Source organism: Myxocyprinus asiaticus, chromosome 46 (assembly GCF_019703515.2).
Source record: "Myxocyprinus asiaticus isolate MX2 ecotype Aquarium Trade chromosome 46, UBuf_Myxa_2, whole genome shotgun sequence".
Classification (NCBI taxonomy): Eukaryota; Metazoa; Chordata; class Actinopteri; order Cypriniformes; family Catostomidae; genus Myxocyprinus; species Myxocyprinus asiaticus.
The window spans coordinates 7223466-7247450 of record NC_059389.1 but is presented as its reverse complement, the minus strand read 5'-3'; the positions used below and the strand labels follow the sequence as shown (position 1 = coordinate 7247450).

The 23985-nt window shown below is 36.7% G+C and overlaps 2 protein-coding genes across 2 annotated transcripts in view; both read right to left on the bottom strand.

Moving 5' to 3' along the window:
• LOC127435681 (mucin-2-like) overlaps positions 1-16283 on the bottom strand; it is a 33560-nt gene extending 17277 nt beyond the window's left edge. Inside the window, exons 1-26 of the mRNA XM_051689319.1 lie at positions 16190-16283; positions 14795-15059; positions 14035-14146; positions 11529-11616; positions 10979-11061; positions 10496-10706; positions 10114-10239; positions 9761-9878; positions 6538-6676; positions 6282-6389; positions 5529-5598; positions 5196-5330; positions 4729-4896; positions 4414-4508; positions 4185-4314; positions 3710-3956; positions 3567-3607; positions 3332-3435; positions 2758-2909; positions 2428-2566; positions 2214-2324; positions 1867-2046; positions 1539-1778; positions 1159-1315; positions 884-1015; positions 240-524 (exon numbers count right to left, since the gene is read on the bottom strand). Of these exons, the coding sequence (XP_051545279.1) occupies positions 240-524; positions 884-1015; positions 1159-1315; positions 1539-1778; positions 1867-2046; positions 2214-2324; positions 2428-2566; positions 2758-2909; positions 3332-3435; positions 3567-3607; positions 3710-3956; positions 4185-4314; positions 4414-4508; positions 4729-4896; positions 5196-5330; positions 5529-5598; positions 6282-6389; positions 6538-6676; positions 9761-9878; positions 10114-10239; positions 10496-10706; positions 10979-11061; positions 11529-11616; positions 14035-14146; positions 14795-15059; positions 16190-16283 (3730 nt within the window). The remainder of the gene's footprint in view (positions 1-239; positions 525-883; positions 1016-1158; positions 1316-1538; positions 1779-1866; positions 2047-2213; positions 2325-2427; positions 2567-2757; positions 2910-3331; positions 3436-3566; positions 3608-3709; positions 3957-4184; positions 4315-4413; positions 4509-4728; positions 4897-5195; positions 5331-5528; positions 5599-6281; positions 6390-6537; positions 6677-9760; positions 9879-10113; positions 10240-10495; positions 10707-10978; positions 11062-11528; positions 11617-14034; positions 14147-14794; positions 15060-16189) is intronic.
• A 2149-nt stretch (positions 16284-18432) lies between these two features.
• LOC127435594 (mucin-2-like) overlaps positions 18433-23985 on the bottom strand; it is a 33458-nt gene continuing 27905 nt past the window's right edge. Inside the window, exons 36-47 of the mRNA XM_051689158.1 lie at positions 23635-23704; positions 23349-23479; positions 23224-23255; positions 22557-22704; positions 21759-21854; positions 21499-21539; positions 21241-21360; positions 20994-21092; positions 20773-20892; positions 20431-20470; positions 19472-19589; positions 18433-18916 (exon numbers count right to left, since the gene is read on the bottom strand). Coding sequence (XP_051545118.1) covers positions 18754-18916; positions 19472-19589; positions 20431-20470; positions 20773-20892; positions 20994-21092; positions 21241-21360; positions 21499-21539; positions 21759-21854; positions 22557-22704; positions 23224-23255; positions 23349-23479; positions 23635-23704 — 1178 coding nt within the window. The 3' untranslated portion in view covers positions 18433-18753. The remainder of the gene's footprint in view (positions 18917-19471; positions 19590-20430; positions 20471-20772; positions 20893-20993; positions 21093-21240; positions 21361-21498; positions 21540-21758; positions 21855-22556; positions 22705-23223; positions 23256-23348; positions 23480-23634; positions 23705-23985) is intronic.

Genomic DNA, 23985 nt, shown 5'->3' with positions numbered 1-23985 from the left:
TGTTGTAGCAGTGGTAGCAGAAGTTATGGTTAATGAAGGACTTGGTGTTCCAGTAGACATTGATGTTGTTTCTGTTTCTGCCAGTGTTGGTGGAATAATAATAGTAGTTGTTGAAGTTTTTTCTGTCACAGTATGTGTTGGTGTTATTGTAAATGGTGTTGAAGCAGCGGATGTGGAAGTTACTGTTGATGATTTTAGTAGTACAGTATTATGTTTAAATGTGGCAGTTGAAGATTTAGTGATAGTGGTTCTTTCTTTGGTAGTTTCAGTTGGAGTTGTGAAAGTGAAAGGTGTAACTGTTGTGATGCATTTAGCAATCTCTCTAATTATTTCAGAATTTGACCCACACACAGCAGTAAAACATGTGCCATCCCCATCTGTGGTGTAGTACACTAATTCTCCAATATGAAATTTTTTCCCATCATAGAAACATATGTCTTCAGGAACACACTCTGCCTCTGTTACACATTCCCTGGTGTCCTCTGTCAATAATGGCCTCTCTGGAGGGCACTGAGGAAAACACCCTATGTGAATAACAAAAGGCCAGAAGGAAAAAAAGGCAGGAGTCAAACACTGGCATTGACAAATGTATTTGACTCTAGGGTATTAATAAGGTAATAAAGCAATCCTATTTTGGGATTATGTTTTAATCCACTGCTCATGTATTCAGTTTAATAAAAGTATACTTATTAACTGATATCACTCAAACTGCAGATTTTGACTTTTTTTTACTCTGTAGTGCCTTTTTTTCAGTTGAACAACTAAATAAAAGTAGAATACAAACCACATCAACTCATTTATATTTATGTTGGCTCATAAGTCTACATGCTATGGGAAAGCTCTAAGGAAGCATGTTCTCAGAGGTTTAAAAATTAAGTCATACCCTCGAGGAGAGGAATTTGACTGGAACAGTTCCCTGATGGGTTTCTGCAGGATTTCATGCAGGGTGATCCACAGGTTTTATAGTGCCAGGTACAGTCTTCTTCAGGGTTGTTACAGTAGTCACAGAACATAGCTGCAAGAACAACCACTTGAGTCAGCACTCTGACAATATTTTTATTATATGACCAATCATAGATTGTTATTTACATATGGGGAATGCCGACTGCAGTTAGGAAAATAATTTCTAAACAAGCATATATCAGTCTGGCTACTTACGGCAAATGCTAGGACTCCGCCATGCTATGCAAAATCCTTTTTTACGGCATTCAGCAGCATAAGCTGCCACAGCAGTACAGAAACACTCGCAGTCACCCCCTGTATCACATGCACAGGTGTCCCTTACACAGGCATCGTAATATGGGAAAGGGTCCACCTACAGACAGGAAAATCAGACAAGGAGTACTTTCAAGATCTAAACTTTCAAGATAAAAAGCTAGAACACTCAACTGTGAGTTGAGATGTAACAGCAGATGAAGAAACATAGCATACGCTAGGCTAAAGTCTGAACATTTAAAATAATCCATATATAAAGACCAGAGGGTAAAAACTTGACTTTGTTTCCAAATTGTTGCAAAAAGTTGTAGAATTTTACATACATGTGGATGGCAATCTAGAAAGAAATCGCCTGTGATGATGCTGCATTGTTTGATAGCCCAAGCGCTCCGATGTGGATTTCTTTCACAAGGATTAATCAAGCTGTCCACATCTGGACAGCTGGGGTTCACCTTCCAGCTACTCCCAAATACATATGTATCTGTCACCTCTTCTCCATCATGCTTTATAAAGTCATTATTTGCATTACCATCAAAGTTCCCACAAAGTCCACACACCTTGCCCTGCCATTGAGATCATGTGGATGGTGAGTGGATGAACAAAGTGTAAAGGATGGTTGTGAGTTTTTGTGCATGTATGGATAATACACACCTGTAAGCTGGGATGGAGTTGGAGCATTAGACTTGTTTTATTGTCCCAGATCAAGTTTAAAAGGTGTCTGATCTCTATGACAATGTAGATCCCCCCAGAATGGATTTGATATTGGTAATCAGTGCCGTTGCTTTGAACAACTTTGACCCCATCCTCCTCAGATAAAATCACCTTGTATCTCTGCAGGAATTGAATAGTTAAGTGGCAGAAAATGATCAATAATCAACATATGTAATTGAATATAACGTTCTCCTAATAATATAGGCAATTAAATGGTATCATTAGTGATATTGCATATTTTGACACATTGTAATTTCAAGATGACTTTGAACTGTAAAAATCCTCACCCCAAAGGAGAGATTGATGGATTTGGAGCAAATTGTGTTGGTGGTGCCACAGGGGATGTTCTCTGTAACAAGGCGGAAAGAATATGGACTCTGGTCCATATTGCAGTAATCCTAAAGTGGATGCATAGATTGATTATGTGACTGGTGACATGAATTTTAAATGTACTTTTGCCTAGTAAAACGAGTCCAAAAAAAAATTTGATGACATGCATACATGCGCTAAGATGTGTTCACAGTTTCCATGAAATGAATATGTTTTGCCATCAAAAGTCTTGAAATGACCTTCACCGTAGATGGTACAGGTGCCATAACACTCCTTATCTGTACAAGTCCACATCCCATTTATGCATGTGCTGAAATAGAGAGAACATTTGACAGATTAATAGTGAACATTACATGACATGAAAGCATGCCAATTATTGGCAAGTACATAGGTTTCTGGAAAATATGACATCAAATGTAGTTTGATAAGTGTCCTTTTCTTGTTATGTGGCATGTTTAAAATACAGTATGGATATTTATATTCTTTGGATGAATAAATCACCAGTTGTTGCAATCCTCTTGAACTTGGTCCCCAGGTGCATAGGTTAATCCATTGTGGACACACGGACAGTTTTCCTTTCGCACACACCTGCTTATACCACTGGCCAGAAGGTCATCTGGGCACATACACCCTGATACACAGCCTGTGCTCACCTGTAGCCAAAACAAACCGAGAAGGGCCAACTTCGTTAAACTCTTCTTTTTTCCTTAATGCTGCTGAGAAGTTAATTTTGCTTTCTTTTTCCCATCCAACCATCCATCTATCCATCAATGAGGCCACCTTTTCATCCATCATCCATCCATGAGGTCACATTTTTCATCCATCCATCCATCCAGCAACCTTTTCATCCATCCATCCATCCATCCATTTACCAGACCATCTTTTTATCCATCTATCCATCATCCATCCATCCATCCATCCACCAGGCCACCTTTTTATCCATCCATCTTAACTCACACAATCCATTTACCCGACCACCTTTTTATCCATCCATCCATCATCCATCCATCCATCCATCCATCCATCCACCAGGCCACCTTTTTATCCATTCATCCATCCATCCATCTTAACTCACACAATTGTTTGGGTCTTGGTTCTGACATGTCCTCTGACACTCTGTCCCTTTTTTTTCAAGTTCATAATTTGAGCAGTTGATGAAGACTTTTGGAGCCACACAGTCTACAAACAGAACAGACCCATGGATGAGGAGTGTAAAACTTATACACATCATACCAGTTTTGCCTAATCTCAGTGTTGCCTCAAGTTTAAATTTGGCTAGTGGTATTGTAGAGGAGGTAGTTTCAGCTCACCTTCCTGTCTGGAGCAGTCTAATTTTCCAAGATTGCAGATACTGTACAACAAAATAGTGCAAATCAGGTGTTACTATATGGTCATCAAGAGTTTCCATAGGGTTTCAACTATGCATTGTGTGTAATATGTGGAACTGATATACCATTTTGCACCATTAATGTAAATTGTCCTTGATGGCTCTAAGACCTGGCTGTCATAGTAACAAGGACACTGGTCAGCGGGCACACATTTGCCCACATCATTGAGGTAGGTGCCCTCAGGACAGACACAGCCATCTACGGGTGTGAAGGACACTTGGCAGGTGTAGTCCTGTCTGCTGAGAGAACGGCAGGTGCTGGCACAACTGGTCACATTGTAGGAGTACTTCATGTTGTTTGAACAATCAGTTACTGTGCAAACAGAGATGTTTCATTTTTTTATGCAATGCTCAGTAAATACTGTAAAAATGGTAAATCTGCTAAAAGTATATTTTGTCAACAATATAGTGAGTACAGTGGAATATATATGCCTCAAAGCTAATAGATATGGACTAAAACCACACAACTTGATATAAAACTATATACAGTACTTTATACAGTACAAACAAACAAACAAACAAAAACATATATAGCGCTCACTGCAGAGGTCTGAATCCATCCAGTCCTGGAGAATGATTCCTCTGGCAGCACAGGTGTGGGCATAGGTGGACAGGGATGCACACATACACTTCTTAATATCTGCACACTTACAGGTGTCATAGACACACCGCTACAGAGGATGAAAGCCAGAATTTATACATGAAGGTACACAACTGTACAGTTCATATAAAAAGAGATGATTACTGTATGTTTGTGCATGAAGACTCACTTCATAATAAATCTCAGGACATATTTCTGAATGACATGAGGCAAAGGTTCCATTTGGGTTTGTGAGACGGGAACACCACTCTTTTGCAATTTTCTCTAAATGAAGTGAATACAAATTTAACATGTTTTCCTCAAAGTTTAACACTGCAAGACTCTTAACACCAACATATATGAAAAGTTAATTTTCCTTTAGTACAAATGCAAGTATTCAATTCAGCAGTATTCTCTCATAAATTCTTTTCATGCATATTGTACTGTTTTAAGTTGTGTGTGTATTTTTTTTAACATATGTAATGTTTGTAATGTTCTTGACTACCTGTGTTCATGCTCAGGCTACAAGGGTTTGCAAATGTGTTGCCAAGATCTGGACAACTGTATGGGTTTATTTTCCAAAAGTTGACAAAGGTTGTTGGTGTCCCTTCTGTAATGCCTGATTCAGTTTTAAAGTCATCTCTTTGAACATCATTATAGTTCCCACACAGACCTGTGAGAAGCATGATATGCAATTAAAAATGTTAACAGGAAGACACAATGTTTTTAATTCATTGACAGTCCCATATACTTCTTTCAAGATGATCTGTTGTTTAACAGGTCCTTTCTTAAAGGAATAGTTCACCCAAAAAATATTGCCCTAAAGGAACTATAGTAAAGGAACTATTCCTTTAAAATATGGGTGAGGGTACCCTATGGTCATTACACCAAAAATAAAATAAAAATAAAAATGTATTGATTGGTCTCATGCACATACACTATTTTGAGAACCATCCGCATGACAAAACTCACCACTCAATTTTTCTTTCTCTTTAGGGCTGGCTACAATATACAACTGCATGATTGGAGCCAACTGGATCTCTAGAAGAAGACTCTTCATATCAGCAATAATGAAGGAGGATGAGGGCTGGAAGATGGCCACACCACCTGTGATGAAGAAATGAATGGGTAAGAAATAAAAATTGAACTTGCTGATGTTAGTGCTGATAATTATATTAATAATATACTGAATATCAATAATTGTGTTTACTTAGAAATACAGAGAAGACAATAAATTCAGAGAAGAAAATGCATTATTATCTTTTTGGTTATACGATGAGCGGTCCCTCATATTTGGTAACCCACCTGTGAAGATAGGAAGCCTAAATGGACTATTTCCATTCAGTGTCACAGTTCCACTGTTTGAAACACTAATCTGTTTCATAAGGGCGAGAAAAAGAAAATGATGTTTTGTGATTCTTACTTGGGTCACATCTAATTATCAGATAAAAACCAAGAGGCAGAGACATAATAGTTTTAATAGTATCATTGAGACACAGGCTATGTTCGGAATAACATTCTTTCTGCAGTATGTATGCTAAAGACAGTATACACATTTTCTGTATGCATGGGATGCTGTCAACAGCAGTGCACACTGTGCAGAATACTGTATCCCACAATGCATTGTGTTTGGCAAATCGTGCCATTTCCACTATGATGAATGATCCATTTGTAATATTGTCCACCAGTTTTTCTCGACACATAATTTGATCAGAATGTTAAGAGTTAAAACATTTGAAATAAACTTAATTTAAATATACAAAATAATTTTTTTTGTGTCTTGTGTTGCCGACTGGATGCCACTTGCTGAAACATGCAACATAATGAGGTCATGTGACAACAGATTAGCATACTATTTTTTTCAATCATTTATTGTTTCATATTGTTTCACATGCACAAAATAATGTAATTTAGCATGCAATATAGAACATTTTGTAGTCACAAAATATCAAAAAGCGCTGTTAGCAAAGTTATTTTATAATGTGACATATGGAAATTAATTACGAAAATGTGCAAGAATTATTGAAAATGGGTAAATTAAACACTCAAAGTGCTTACAATGGTCCCCGGGATGATAAGTGTAACAGACTTTAAACATGTGTCTGTTCGGGCCTCATCACACTTTACCAAATTTCCAAGAACAGCAATATCACTGTCATTAGAGTGCTGAAATAAAATAAAAACATATGTTATGTCTGAAAGTACCTCCAAATGACATAGTGTTGTGTTATATCAATCATGCAAATGAAAACAACTGAAGGCATTCATTAATTTAGCCAAGACCGGAGCATTTGTTGCAATAAATGTCACAGACCTTAGTGAGGATGTAATCACAGTTGCCGCTGAAGGTGAAGCTTTTTCCATCATAAGTGGTGATGTGAGACCCTCCCACAACAGAGCAGATTCCAGGACATTCCAAATCCACGCAACTCCAATATCCAGCAGCACACGCACTGGTGCAATATGACAGCCATGTTATTATTAGTCAGTTTTGTCTAATTCTAGTGACTTGTCCATATGTGTGTGACTTTGAAGGGGTCATTTCATAAACTTTTTATATTACATTTTTATTTACTTTATTTCCCTGGGGTCCACTTAAAGGAATAGTTCACCCAAAAATGAAAATTTGCTGATAATTTACTCACCCTCAGGCCATACAAGATGTATCTGAGTTTCTTTCTTCATCAAAACAGAATTTAAGACTTTTAGTCTTTTAAGACTCCAGTCGACAAATAAAGGTCTTCTGAACCCAAACGGTTGATTATTTTTAGAAACAAAACAATACTTATATACTTTTTAACTACAAATGTTTGCTTTGGTACATCTCTGTGACCTGCGTTCATGAGAGGGATGATGTAAGCTCGTTGGTAAGGTCATGCGTCAGGTGGAGGAGGAGTCAGGAATCGCATCATTGTTTACATTGTTATTTAATTATAATTTGGAAATGATTTTTTTTTTATTTCTTATATATTGTTTTTAAATTGTTTTGGACTGTTTTGGTTTGTGAACAGCACAAGTTTCTCTTGTAAACAATGACGTGCTTCCTGACTCCTCCTCCACTTGACGCGTGACCTTACCAACGAGCTTACATCATCCCTCTCATGAGCGCAAGTCACAGAGATGTACAGATGCATTCAGAAGAACTTTATTTGTCGACTGGAGTTTCTTCCCGGAATTGCACGATGAGCTGGTGAGGTCGTGGAGGGCACATTTTTCTGCCCAAAACCAACCTCCCAGCTTGTCCGCTCTCACTACCCTTGATGGCAGGGTGGCCCACGGGTATACGGAAGTCCCTCAGGTGGATAAGGCGGTTGCGGTGCACCTGTGCCCGCAAAGCGCAGCCAGCTGGCGGGATCGCCTGGCACTCCTTTTCAAGGCCTGTAGGACGACATCGTCTCTGATGGCCAAAGCCTACAGTGCCGCTGGTCAGGCCGCCTCTGCCACCCAATACCTTCGTGAGATTTTACAATCTCCGGGTTGAGCCGGTTTCGTCCCATGTTCTGTCAGGTACGAACAGGTAAGTTCGAGAATACGGACAGCTGGCCGGGTGTATCGCTTGCGTATAGCACCTTTCCCCTCCAGAGAGGCGAATATGTGCGCTTCTTTTCTCATGCGAGTTCATGAACCCGTGAACCCTGGATGTCCTTCCTCCCTAGCCCTGTGGCTCGCAAATTCAGCGGAGGAATTCACAGCCAGAACCAGTACATGTGCTAATGTGCCCTTACTGAGGTAGGTGCTCCACAGGTGCCGGTTACTCCGGTAACCCCCTGTGATGTATTTTCCGGAGTACGGTCTCCCTGTCGGCAGACCTGCGTCTCCCCTCGACAGAGCCCTCTCTGTCCCGGTTGCCGTGTTTGTAGACCTACCACCACGCCTCTTCCATGTGCGGCTCTGAGCCCACATGACGTGCTTGCCACATGTTACCTCCCCTCCGGGCAGGATGTGGTCTTTTCACCCTGAAAGATTAGGAGAGGAAAAGAACACCTTCCCCGGCGCATATATTGAGTGTTAAAATGGCTCCAGCCGAATAACTGAATACTCTGTGGAGAGAAAACACAGAGAGAAAAGGCTGCGGCTGGTGCAGCCTGCTTCCATACTAGATATGTCTCTTCCCCCCCAGGGATGTGGGGAACTATACGATGTTTTTTGGGGCATTGGGGGAGGCTATGTGCAGACCGGTGCACCTGCTACTACGCACGCAGTAGCTTGCTTGCACCGGCACAGGCAGTCCACGTAACACGGTTCAGCTAGTTGTGGTGTTTCGTATAGGGACCCCTTTTGTCACTACATCGACACAACGTTGAGTGAGTGACAGAAGGGGAATGTCTCGGCTACTGTCGTAACCTCCGTTCCCTGATGGAGGGAACGAGACGTTGTGTCCCCCCTGCCACAACGCTGTACTACCCGCTGAAATGGCCGGGACCCTGTCTCGGCTCCTCAGCACAAAACTTGAATGAGTGGTTGCGAGCCAGCTCCTTTTATACCCGTATGTCCGGGGGAGTGGCATGCAAATTCCACTCGCCAATTCTCATTGGCCTTTTCTCAAAGATCTGAGGTGTTCGGGGCTCTCAAGTGCGACCCCTAGTGTCACTACATCGACACAACTTCATGTTCCCTCCATCAGGGAACGGAGGTTACGACAGTAACCGAGACGTTTTAAACTGTCAAAAAATGGAGGACATTCACTTGCATTGTTTAGAGGAGGAGGCCTGAAATGGAATCCTAAAAATCTTAAATTCTGTTTTGATGAAGAAAGAAACTCAGATACATCTTGGATGGCCTGAGGGTGAGTAAATTATCAGCAAATTTTCATTTTTGGGTGAACTATTCCTTTAAGATGCATTACAGTTTAGTTTTTATTAACCATTTTTCACCCTCTCTCTGACCCTTTGAATGAAATAGGTCACTCTTGCTGACATGACTTTATCACTTTTATATAAATGTCCTCTTCATATGTGAAATAAGACAGTAACTTGTGGCATTTACAGCTGTCAGCTCCAATACAGATTTGATTTTTAGCATAGTTTCAATAAATGGAATTTTTGGACTTCTGGAGTTCTGGAGGTTACAGTATGTTTTCATAGAACATTGAACATTATTTTAAAAAAAGATCAAAGTCTATGTGGCTATGTTTACACAAGCAGAAAAAATCGGATTTTTTTGGCCTAAAACGGGACAGTTATAAACCCTAGCAGCAACAAACATTGCATATGCCACATTTCCCATTTTTTTAAGCTGTTGTCTGTGACGAATGTGTTAAAATTTGGTTACTGCCTCCATTATAAAACATTATCAATGGCTAAACATTCATTGCTAAACACTCAAACATGGTAAACATATGCAAGTTTGCATCATTACTTTGACATATTATGTAGATGTGCTAGCAAAAGCGACTGCAGTCTGAAAAGAAAAAAATCTGATCTGTCCACATGCAACTTGCATTTTGAACAGTCAGTCTAACATATCTGAAGTGTGAACAGAGTCTTTGATTCCTTATGCTATGACCCCTTTAAAAATTTCAATTCTAAATTCTTTACCATTTTTTACATGCTTGTGTATATGACTCTCCTGATTGGTATATTGTGCCATCATGCTCACATGGGCACTCACTGATAGGAACACAACCACTGTTACCAATGTCATCTTCCACAGTGCCTTTACAAAGAGAAAGCAAAATGGTGTGATCCCAGTTATTGAAACCTCATTGTAAAACACACCTTTATGTTAAAGTTTAATTTAGAAGTGAAGTGTGTAATTTCTACACCACTATTGCCACCAAATGGAATAGTGGATTGAACTTACCAATGGGTTACTTACAGTCTGCATATTAAACTGGGATAGGAGAAAGTATTTTAACATAAAAAATTACACACTTCAGATTGAGTCTTACCCTCAGGGCAGAAACAGCCCTCCACACAGTGTTCTTTACACAGCAGGCTTCCAGTTGGGTCTGAGCAGGTGTTCTTGCATGGACCACCACACTCCAAGTATTCCATTTTTAGTGGGCATGTCTTCGCTGCGCCATAGAACAACACAAAGTATATCACCACACACAGTGTACCATCACTGCTGCTCTAGATATTCTAATGCACTTCAGCAAGGCAGTTCTTCAGTGGGATTGGGACATGACCCAAGGTGTATTCGAACCCTGGTCCCCATGGTTAGCCAACTGCTCTTAATGCTAAGCTGTAAGTGGTGGTTCACCATAATGTGATACTGTCATATTATTCCCACCGATTCCGTTATAATCATCTTCCAGAAATCATACTTACGACAGAGGTGCTGTGTTCTCCATGTTCCCGGTCTGCCACCTGCATGTGTGCACTGTCGTGAAATCTCTGTGAGCGTGTTGCAGAGACAGTCGTGGCTGCCATAACATTGACACAGGTCGTTTACGCAGGCCTTTTCAAATGAACTCATGTCCAACACACGGTGACAATCATCAAACCCCGAACTACTGAGAAACTGCTGGCAAATGATTATCTGGGAGATGAAATAAACCATTTGAGAGAACTCTAACTCTATTTTAAAGGCCCTTCAACTAGGACAATATAGGATCAAAAACAAATGTTAGCTATTTTTTTATTTAAGATTTTTTGTTTGGAAATAATAGATGAGAACTGCAGGCAGTTAATTTCAACTAACGTTCTACATCTTATACATTGAGTATACACATCAGATAATGCATCAATGTTCTAATCAGTAAACACTTTTATTTATTTAATTACAGCAAGTTTGATTTTGTATCATTATACCTGGTTTTCACACTGATCATTGGGCTGAAGTGTAATTTCCTCACAGGATTCAGCAAATGCAAACACTTTCCATGTGGGCAGATCTGAGAAAAATTCAGAGTGACACAGAACATAGTAAAGCCCTCTTTACATGTTATCATGATCAAGTGTTCAGATGTTTATAGTTGTATAGTTGATGTATGAAAATTGCTGTTCTGTGTCTTGCATTTCAGAGAGATTGTAAAAGACGTGATCGCTTAGCCCTCAATGAAAACAAACATGATTCTCTTTGCTTGGTGATTTTAGCAAAACATCAGGTTCAAGGCTGGATCATGGATCCCCAAAAAGCCTGTGCACATGTCTTTGGAGACCTTCCCCAACCTCCTACTACCCCTAGTGGCAGACCCCTTATCCTACTTTAAACGACAAGGGCAATTTGCCTAATACAATTAAAAACATGCATTTTGGCAGGCTAACATTAGATGCCTACAAACAGTAGCTGGGGACCCTAGTGATCAGCTCACTCTGAATGCGCCGACCCGTGCCATAATCAAGCCCTAATCAGGTTTACCTTTGTCAGCGATATCATCAGTCTTGTTGCCATTGAAGTTTCCACAGAGTCCACAGGTCTGGCCTTGGTACTTCTCAGACAGTTCAATCTAGTTAAGATCATATAACAAAATGATTACATACAGTATATATATATATATACAGTATATATATATATATATATATATATATATATATATATATATATATAGACTTTTATTATATTTAAAAATTTCCATCAGCGTCATATCTACCAGGGAATTCTATAACACAATACAGAATTTGAGATGTGGAGAAAATTACACTGTGATGGGAATTTTCATGACTTCCAGAAAAATAAATGACAAAAATATCATTAAACTTCTGTGGTTCATGTACATACTTTACTTTCTGGAAGTCCACAGTGCTAAAAGTGGCTAAAGTTGAAGAAACACACATATATATGTATGTGTGTGTATGTGTGTGTGTGTGTGTGTGTGTATATATATATATATATATATATATATATATATATACAATGCTCGGCTGATTACTTGTGAATTGTAATCAGGTATTGATTACAAATTACATGGCAAAATAATGCAATCAGTAACGCAATCTCATAGATTACATTTTGGGGTAATCTAATACGATTACTTTTGGATTATTTTAGGATTACTTTTAACTTAATTCTATTTTATTTTATGTCACTTGCATCTGAGTAGGATCATTTTAACATAAAAGTACAAAGAGGAAGAACATTTATTCCATTCTTAAGTTTGAACTATGCAGGCAGGACCCTTAGGGTGCTTTCACACTTAGCAGTTTAGTTCGAAACACAGCACAATTCGCATGAAAAATTGGTAATGTGAAAGCTGTCATGTGGACCGGGGAGCGCACCGCGGTACCTAACCAGAGAACACCTGTAGGAGGTGGTCTGAGTTCGGTTGCAATGGAACTGGAGCACGATTCGCGTGAATGTGAGAGCAACTCGGACTCGGGTGCGCACACGTTCAGGAAGTAAAGTAACCTGCGCATGCGTTTTTCATTCCTGAAAGTCCCAAAAAATGTATGAAACCACAATGACATACAAGTACAATCAACACTATAAATACTGTCTGTCTGTCTATCTATCTATCTTATAAATACTATATATAAATACTATTATAGGTTATAAATATAGGGTATAATAGGAGATGACAGTGGCGTTAAGCGTGCAGTGTAAACAAAGATGCAAATGAATTTCTTCAATCAGCTGTCTCCTCAAAAAACGCGCAGCAGCAAGCCATGAACCGCACAAACGCAGTTGTCGTTCGCTCTGCTGTCCATAATGGCACCAAAAAAAAAAAAAAAAAAAAAAATTATGATGAGTCGCGTTGTGTTCACCATGCGTGTTTGTGATGAGGTAAAATGAACGCAAATGGATCGGGGTTCTATAGAATCAAGTGAGTGTGAAACCAGACCAACGCTGCGCTGATATATATCAGACTGTTAATCTGATATATATATATATATATATATATTTATTTATATAAAAATATTATTTTTTTTTTTAAACATCTAGTTCGATTTAAGTTCATAAACCAATAGAAACATTACACGAACAAACAGTAATAAACCTGAAATCAAAAGCAATGACATTGCTAGGCCAGAGCTAACAGCTCAATTCTCTTTCACACTTACTTTTAACCCTTACTACTTAGTAAGTCCATCACCAATTCCTTAGCTGAGGTGCATAACTTAAGCTGGATCTACACTTAAAAATATGTATTTTAAAATATAACCTTTTGAAAGCCAACCGAAACATGTAGAAAATGCAACACTGTAACTATTTTTGTCCCTGTTTCGGAACAATCAAGCAAGCTACAGGTCTGAAAACACCCCAAATCACTCTATTGCAAATGCAATTTTACTCATGTTGTTATTTTGTCAGAGAGAGATAGTTGCCGTGAGTCACTGTGTGTGTCACCACTCCACGATTTTTAATCGGCAAGTATGTCATACCTCTGACAGTGTAGAGCCAGCTTTACTGTTGTAACGTAAAAGGAGCACGTGCTCAAAATGTTCATCTGTGAGACTATTGCGCTTCGGGGTAAGAATATGATGATATTGTTATGAAAATGATCAATAAATTATTAACAATTTACTGCTGTTGCCTTGTTAATATGTAATCATGTAATCTATAAAAAAGTAACTATAGTCTGATTATGAGTGTTTTAAAATGTAATGTAATCCAATTTAAAGTACTTGATTTTTGTAATCTGATGACAATCCAGATTACATGTAATCTGTTACAAACCAGCACTGTGTGTGTATATATATATATAGTAATGTACAGTATATTATAAAATTACTTGATAATCTGTCATTATGTTTATTTATGGCCATATAGGAATATCATCACACTCTTTGGAGAGAGAGAGAGAGAGAGAGAGAGAGAGAGAGATACTCATTTTATGTGGACTGTTATTTGGCCTATTGTGTCAAATGACCATCTCAAATATTACAGTAATCACATTTGGACAGAAAAAGAGAGTATTAAACCATACCGATACAGAGTGGTCTTTCTCCCAGAAGACAGTCACTCCATGCTTGGAGATTTTAAGACTTGATGGGCTTCCCTCCATTTTAACTCCATTTTGATTGGTCGGAATAGACACCCTGTCAAAGGAAGTGTTTAAAAATATCAACATTAACAAGAAGAAAGATTTGTGTTTACAGAGGGTCTTTAGACTGTTTACTACAAGAAATTAAATCATATATGAAATCATATATACACTAAATATTTACTACCAGTCAAAAGTTTGGACACATTTGACAGAATATATATTTCTCATCACCTTTTAAGAACATTTTGAGGCCTATGCTGAAATGCTTGAAATTATTTTTGTACATATGCATTGCTTTATACAATTATTATTATTATCACTGTTTTTATTTTTATGAATGAGTGGGACAGGTGAAGGAAAAGCAGATGACAAGTACACAGCAATTAAAGAAGCTAAAATATTGAAGTTAGTTTTTATTTACATTTTTTTTTTTACACTTTCATTTGTGATTTTGAACACAATTTGCTTTGATGAATTTACTTTTATTCTAAAATGAGAAACATAGCTGTAATAAGGAATGAATAGGTGTGTACATACTTTGGACTGGTAATGTTACTTTAGTCTAAAATGTAATGATTCTACCAAATGCATTATTATAAGTAACTATTAAAATTAGAAAATTTGGGAAATATAGGGTTTGTGAAATAAATCCTTTTCAGAGTATTGAGCATCTTTTAAAATCTCTACTAGATTAACTTACGCTTGGTCGTCCATGGTGATGTCACCATTACTAAGTTTGATGACTGTCCCTTCCAACTTTATTGTGACTGTGTTGAAAATTATGAAGTCATTTACAATCTTTCTTTGCATTTGGATGTTAAAATCAGAAGCGGTGATGTCGCACATTACTGCCAGAATGTAGTTACACGTGTCTGGCTGTTGAAAGAAATAACCATCAAAGGTCTTGAAGTGGAAATTTCCCCATGTGCTGCAGACCGTGGACTGATGATCAGGATTTGGTTCAGCTTAAACAAGAGAGAAGAGTTATAAATATATCATCTGTAGTAAATAGTTTTAGTGAGAAAAAATTCAGAAAATAATTGAATTGTATAAGGTGGTATAAAATATATAAAATACTAATAAAAATCAGTTGAGAAAAATGCTAAATTTTTCTGAACAGTATTAGGTGGTCTAAAAAAATTGTAGGCTAAAGTACTAATATTAAATCTATGCCAATAGAAAACTATAAAATACGAATATTTTATTCGAAGATAATAGCTTACCCGTAGTTATGCTCACATTTGTCATCGTTGGGAACACTAAGACAAAAAGGAACTTGATATAATTTCTATGCAACATCATTATTTTATGTAAACCAAAATATTTGGAAACATCTTTAATACTAATTAGGTTTGAATTTTGTGAAGAGTTGAAGTTACAAGTTTGCAGTTCCACATTAAAAAAGTATTTGGAAGCTTTTGGACATTTAAATTACACTTAATGTCAGAATGTCAATGCATAAGATATCAAATATAAAACCTAGTGGAATTTGCAAATGGTGCTACTCTTTTTGACTAACTAACTTGACTTTTCCTTGTCATTTTCGCAATAACTTTTAACCAATTAGCCCCAAGTTAATTTTAGTGGATCAAGTCAGTTTTTCTGAAGTTCACACAGGTGTCCCAACAGAGTAACCACAAATATAGTTCAGTTACACAAAGTTTCACAACCAAAAAGTGTCCAAATACTTAATTTTGAACAATATATGTTCTGTTTTATAATTTAAACTTGAAAAGTATGTTTGTACTATATATCATGCAAAAACACTCAAGATACATTTTAAAGCACTGTAAGTGTTCAAAGACTTTTTGAGTCCACTGTATAAAGCACTAGTGTTACATTTGAAGGGTTTTAATTTGATTTATCAGTTTGCTATATTACAAATCTTTGTGAATAAATTAAATTCTTTTGTCTAATTGCATAACACACAGTGAGATATATTCCTGTTATACCATCTGCATAATCTGGCATAAATTCTTTAAACATATAGACATATTTACAGTGATATTTTGAGTTTTTCATTTCAAGAAAGTTGGAATGAGAATTCTTTTTTTTTTTTTTTTTTTTTTACTAATTTTTAATTTAGTCTGCTAACCTGCTTGTGTTGACTTCAGCCCCATCAGTAGTATGGCCCATCTCAGCATCCACATCTGGGACATCATCACAGTCCCCATGGATACAACATCCATGTTACACAGAGGTAATGTGCAATATATTTCATTGCTTGCCTTTTATAATGGCTTTTAATTTACTTTGTAGGAATATAGTTTGCTAGCAGAGGGTGGATCCCTGACTTGAATTTTGCCTTAGGTCAGTTAGATCACTGTGAAACAAATAAATATTTAATGTTGGTGTTTGAGAACAGTTTATTTAAATGATGTGAACCACACTCTGTCACACAGTATTGATTAATTTATCACTTGTTTGAAATGGTTCAACAAGGATGCGACTCTTGATTCTTGCACAATATCTTCATCTGAGTTACAATAATGAACAGACACAATCTTTTTTAATTAATAACACACAAATTATTGTATTTGTCTTGTACATATTGCATACATCATTTAGACATTCACACTGTGGGTTGGAAAAAGTATGTAAATCCTTGGCTAATGACATCAACAAAAGCTTATTAGAGTCAGGAGTTAGCAAACCTGGTATCCAATTAATAAAACAAGATTGGAGGTATGGGTTAGAGCTACTTTGACTTATTAAAAGCACTCAAACATTTTGAGTTTTCACAAGAAGCATTCACAAGAAGCATCTGCTGACATGGACAGTGACTTGCAAAAAAAAGATCTCAGAAGACCTACGATCAAGAATTGTTGCTTTGCATAAAGTTGGAAAGGGTTACAAAGTTATATCGAAGAGCTTAGATATTCATCTTTCCACAGTTTTGGAATGTGTTCAGTAAAGACATGAAATATTTTAATTGTTTGTGTGTTGTTGGCTTAAGCACATTGTGTTTGTCTATACTTGAAGATGAAGATGAGATCACATTTAGTGACCAGTTAATGCAGAAAACCAGCTAATTCCAAAGGGTTCACATACTTTTTCTTGCCACTCTGTGAATGTTCGAATTATGTATTCAATATGTACAAGAACAATACAATAATTTGTGCGCTGTTAGTTAAAATAGATTGTTTGTTCATTATGTAATTCTAAAAGGGTTCACATACTTTTTCTTGCCACTCTGTGAATGTTTGAATTATGTATTTTAATATGCACAAGAACAATACAATAATTTGTGTGCTATTAGTTTAAACAGATTGTTTGTTCACAATTGTAATTCTAAAAGGGTTCACATACTTTTTCTTGCCACTTTAGCTAATGAAATACCTTGATCATTGTTTATTGAGCCAAATTTACATGACAAAAAGTGTTCGGAAACGTATTGCCTAACTAGACTCAATAACCTTAATCAATACTACTAAATAATCCAAACAAATACATGAACAGTTTTTGATTCACTAACATTTTGATTGTGTACTCAGGCTTCGTCACAACCTGTTTGATATGAGGGCTGATTCTTCTAAATCCATTTCAGTTGTGGATCTTCCTGGATACAACAGCAAACATGTGTGGGGGAAACATTTGAATGTTTAAACATGTTCCTTTTTACTATTTTCCCAGTTTACTCAATGTTTGTGTCCTGTACATATTAAAAGATGTATTTGCTGTATGACATATCCCACCATATTAAAGAAAGTTGATAGTATTTTTACATTTATGCAGGTTTATTAAAAAGTTTGCACACAATTTATATTAGGTGTCTTTTAACTACTATGTACCTTTGAGACAATGTACTTATTATGTACATACTTGTTGCATTGTACTTACATTTAAAGTACCTGCATTTTATTACACTGTTAACCTTACCCCTCATCCTAACATATCGACTTATCCCAACCCAAACCCTACCCCTACCCCTAAACCTACCGGTACCTCAGCCTCAGTGGCAGCAAATGTGAATCTTGTGAGAATGTTTGCAGAACAACATGTAGTTACACAATAAGTACATTATATTCTACATATTTTAATGTTAGTACATAGTTAAAGACACCTAATATAAAGTGGGACCAAAAAAAAAAAAAAAAGCACTACATTTTTTGATCATGTATGCTTTACTATAATGGGTGTGTACTGGTATTTGAAATGTAACATTTTTAATATATTTAGCATAAAATTATCTCAAATACACTGTACGTAGGGTTAGGCATAGTTCTGGTTGTCATTTAAATGTTCAAATGAAAATAATTAGTATATGTTTAAAAAATGTACATATTGGTTGCGTTTTACTGATAATTTGGGGAAAAATACAGTAGACTGTAATTGTTGCAGTTTATTTTGCTTTATTGCATTCATCATTAATTTTACAGGCAGTAAATGTATGTAGTTATATTATGCATTACCAAAGACACTATAAAGCAAGACAGAAGAAAGAAAATTCTCAAAATACCTAGAGTCCCCATTTAGAGAGATAAAAAGATTAAAGAACAAAAAGCAGAATAGTGCAATCTTTGTTGTTAAATTTTTTTCTTCTGTTGTTTTCCTTCTCAGTGTGACAGATTATTAAATCATCACTGAGCTCAAAGCAGCAGTATTCAAGGCAAGGTTTGGCAGAAATTGAATAGGATCTTTTTATTTGGATGTTTTCTGTTATTCACACTCCGTAGCAGTGCATGTGCAGCTATCAATGTAGACGTAGTCATGAAGGATCTCGCGGCCATCCGGACACTTCAGCTTCACTTGTCTGATGCTTGTTTTCATCTCCCGGCAACAAGAACAGCTGCGCATCATGGTGTTCATTTGCATTGAATACCTGTGCAGGTTTACAAGAAAGCAACAGTCAGATGAATGTGTTCTCATCAGTGGATCCTGATATCGGAGTAAGTTTGAGATCTGAAAGCTCAAGCCGCCTATGTTTATGTGTGTCCATCTAATCATCATTCTGTTTGTCAGGACGTGTGTAGACTTTACATGCCACAGACAGCATGATCATTAAAACAATCTGCAAAATGTTTTCCCAAATACTATTTAAAGCTGTTTTACGCCAATGGGAGTGTGACCGTGGAGGTAAAGCTTGTTCATTAGGTAATATACAGTATTGCTATTTACTGATGCCACTGCAGTTTCCACCCAAAAATGTTCACACTAAAAAATGTCTGAATGTAATTGCATTACAAGAAAAATATTAAACCAAGTGGTATCGGCAAACAAAATTATGCTAGACGTTTCCTAAGAACGAAGTTCAGTTTGTAATTTCTTTTAAGTCTAAAGTCAGTTCTGCTCAAGTTCACACATTGTTTATCTGAAAATTTTAAAAATGAAAAGAAATCTTATGTTTGAGATCAAACAGGTGTGCACATGCTCTCACATTGATTGGGTGTCACAGTGGCCACTGCATGATGTCAGTTCAACAGCCTCGATGGATTTACAATTATCTGCATTCACATGGGAGGTGTTCTTCACTCGAACGCAGTTCTTGGGCTCACCTAAGATATTAGATGCAGGTTAGATTGTGGCAGACTCTCATGAACAATATAATATCTCATGCACTGTTTTGTTTTTTAATCTTTTATACAGTATATCCATTAAGTGATCTGCATAAACATGGTGAGGTGGGCAGTTCAATAATTTTTTTTTAACTATTAGAGGAATTGTTGATTGAAAACTTAAACCCATCTGGTTAAGTTTTGAGGGTGAGTAAATGGTGAAAGTTTTATGTTTGGGGCTACGTCCACATTAATCCGGATAATTTTGAAAACTGTGTTTTCGAAGCACTCTGTCACCACTGCCGTTTTCAAACATTTTCCAAAAGCTGCTCGTCAACATTGAAATGTCTGAAAACGCTTAAATCCCCTAAATGCGTAATTAGCGTGGCTGTGTGTCATTTTCATATACGGTCTGAAAAGCAATTGTCCTCATATTCCACCACCGGACAGTAATTCCGAGTAAACTACCTGTCGCCTTTGAAGGAATGCAATGTGAAGGTTGTACAAAGTAACATTTATCTCCAACAATGCCGTCAAAGTGGATATCAGGCACAACAATGCCGCTACGGCCACCATTTTGATTGTTTTGGGTTAATGGATCACATGACTGCGTAACATGTCATCGTTTTCGAATATCTCCGTTTTCCCTGTCCACACTACAATGCGAAGACGTCTCAGGACAATGACCTTAAACGTCTCAGTGTGGACTAAAGGCCAAAATGTAGAGAAATTAATGCATTTTCAAATGAAAACAAATCAGTGTGGACATGGCCTGGGTGAACCATTCCTTTACAATTATTGTTTTTAACTGAATATTTTGGATAAGGAAACAATATCTTACAGCTCATGCAACATTCATCTTTGTCATATTTCACAGTTCCCTGTAAGGAAAAAAATAGAGCTTGGTTAATATGACAGTGGCATACATAGTAAGAGAGTAGTATGGTGGTATGCCATTCTGCACTCAGCCAGTGTTTTGAAAGCACTTACAAAAAGAGCATTGTGAACACTTTTCAGGCAAGTCAACCTACAAATGGCTTGCTAATGGGTGTCTTTAAACAGGATGATGTATTTTAACATAGAAAAAAATACAGCAAGTCTTAGCGAACAACTACAACAGCCAATTAGAATACAAACAGACCACATGTCATGTGTGGAGCTCGAGTTACAGATATTCACTTACATTTACGCAGTCCTCTTGTTTAAAGTCAGGGCAGGTTTTTATAGTCTTCGATGTCATTATTGTGTCATTAATTTTAAGGCAGGTAATATTCTCACATTTTTCATTGTAGAATTCTCCAACCTAAAAAAAAAAAAAAAAAGCAGACAGGCCACATGTGAATTTATGAATAGAAACAATTCTTTGTCTGGTAAGCTGAAAGAGTGAAAAGTTTGAGAATGTACCTTGAGAATATGTCTGGTGTTGTCTGGTGCGTCAAAAACACAGGCTATTTGCTTACATGTACCACAGCACTTTCCTTCTTGTTTTACACGTTCAAAACCCTTAGGAGTGAAAAAACAAGTGTATTGTTTTAATAATCCATTTTTTAAAGACACTTTTAAAAGTTAATATACATTTAATATTTTTTTGGAGTTGATAATACAAAGCAAACCTACTTTACTAATTACAAGATTAAATTGTAATTATTACCTCAGCGCATGGTTCACAGTTTATACTAACACAAGTCATATTATAGAAATCATCCTGTGGGGCTTTTGTATTGTTACAGTTGCATTCCACACAAGGGTTTGTGAGGATTTTAGTTCCAGGCTAGAGAGAAGAACAAAGTCAGAAAAGTGTCATACGGTCATACGGGTTTTGGAACAACATGAAAGGGAATAAATCATTTTTTGGGGGGTGAACTATCCCATTAATTAGTGTGAACAAATGAACCAAGCATAACCTCACCTGGTACTCGGTTTTATTGTAAACACAGACACCTTTGGGCACTGGTCAGAAAAAGAAATAATATTATAACCAATTTAATAATTCAGTGCAATAATAATTAACATTTTATATAATTTACCACGTTTAGTAGGACAAACATTATGTACACTTAATTTCCTATTTGCTGTTCTAGATATAAATGGTTTTTGTATGACATCAATTATGTTTTAAACCTGCAAATTGGGTTTAAATGTAGATGAACTGAAACATCTGAAACTTACCACAGGGACAACAGTTCTCTTCCGTTTTTGGTCCTAACTCATATCCCAATGGACAATTTATCATTTCACAGGTTTCATTAAGGTTTCTATCACAGTCTGAAAAAGAAGAGGCGGCAAAGAGTCTTTATAAATATTTACTTGGTTTGGTTGCATTTATATGAGTTTATGGATGTTTAGTTAAAAAGCACTTATTTCAAGTGGGTACATGTTCGGCTAATGTGTGCTGTGAAAATATATATATTGTCAACAGTTTCAAACTAGTATTTTTTTTTTCAGTCTGAGGGGTGAATTCACTTAAAGTTGTACCACTTTAACATTCTGTATTTCAATACAAAATCTGCCGTCTTTAGCCAGAAACATTCTATGAATGCAAATGCAATCTCTTGTAGCTGCACAAACTCGATTTCAAGCATTGCTGTTTTCCGAAATGTGTTTGACTGCAATTCAGAACACAGCACAAGTTTCAGTGTTGCCACAAGGGGCGCTATAGCGAACATTAGCATAAACTATTTCTTCTATGGTGCAGTCTTGTAGGTCAACTACTGTCATGGAGCAAGAGTTTAAAGGAAATCTTGCTAAGGAAGTTCACTTTAATTATATGAAAAAAGATGCAATGAAAGTTAATGGTGACTAAAACTAACATACTGTCTAACATCTCCTTTTGTGTTCCATGAAAGAAAGAAAGTCTTTGGGGTTTGGAACAACATGAAGGGGAGTAAATAATGACAGAATTTTCATTTTTAGGTAAATTATCCCTTTAACTTTTAAATCTGTTGTACACGTTTAATCTCGACTCACCGCAGGTTGAGCAGCAGCCTTTAGTTGTTATTTTGTATCCACTGGGACAGCCGTTTATATGCGGACATCCGATAGGCTCTGTGGTAATACCAAAGCTCTCATTGGAGCATGTATATGTGGTACAGCCCAAGGTCCATGCATCTCCGGGCTACAGGAGAAGAAGTTGGTCATAGTTATTGTGATGTGAGTTCATAATTTTGGTTAATAAATGTTAAGGATGGGTGGACTTGAGTTTGTGGTAGAGTGCGTGTACATGCACGATCTTACACCGATTATGCTGAATTAGCCAACAACGTGTAAGGCCATGTAAATTCCTTAAATCTTGTTCTTTAATTGGAAAAAAGGTCAATCGTTTAAGCAAAAAACAGTCAGCACATTTAGAGTTTTGGCCATTACTCTGATTTCGCTATGTACTGTATGCAAACACCTTTATCGTTGTTATGGCGGCTTATCCAGTGTGTGCATGTGTGTACGCCTGTAACATTTTGACGTCAAAGCAGAAAATTAAACATGTAAACATGATTTTTTTTGCATTGTCTGATTTTTTAAAAAGTTGGTTTTTGATAGTTATCAGTGTATTTTTTTGTGTGCATGTAAACACACTCATTGTTTCCTTGTGCAAGGAACAAATATTTTAAATGGTTACCTACAACTCAAAGAGACATACCTGTCTAGGTAATCCATCAGGGCCAATGCAATCTACAAGGATGAAGTGAAATCATAATCAATAAAAACATGACATCAAGGTGCATTAATCTAACAAAAGAGGGTAAATGAAGTAACATTTCTTACCGCAGTAAGCCGTACAGTTATCTGTCGTTGAACTGACTAGATATGAGTTATCAGGACAGTAACAACCTTCCATAAATATTTGATGACAGTCTTGGCTTTGACATTCGTTCTCCACAAACTTCTCATTGTATCTAGTTTCAAGTTTAAAAAAACGTATAGGAAGAAGCACATTAGAGTTGAAGTAAAAAACAGTAAATTTCTGAGCATTCAGTATTAATTTTCCACCACTTATTGAGGAATATTATTTATGGATATGGAGTGTTATAAATAAAGATTAGAGCATTACCTTGTACTGCAGGTTTTTTCCACTTTAGGCCCACATGCCTTATAGACTTTGTGTTTGGGGCACATGAATGCTGTTTTGGAAACAGACAACAATCAAGATTGAATTATAAAATGAATGGTCAAGTGTAAATTAAAATCAAATATACACACACAAGGGCTGCATGATGATGGTTAAAATGATAATCATGCTAAATGTATCACGATTATTCTATCATTTTTATTTGAAATGTTTCTCATGATATTAAAAACATTTTGATCTGAAGGCGTATGCTTAAATGTTTGAAATTAGTTTTGTAGACAAAAATATAATTGTGCAAACATATAAATTTATTTAATTACAAAACTAAAATTT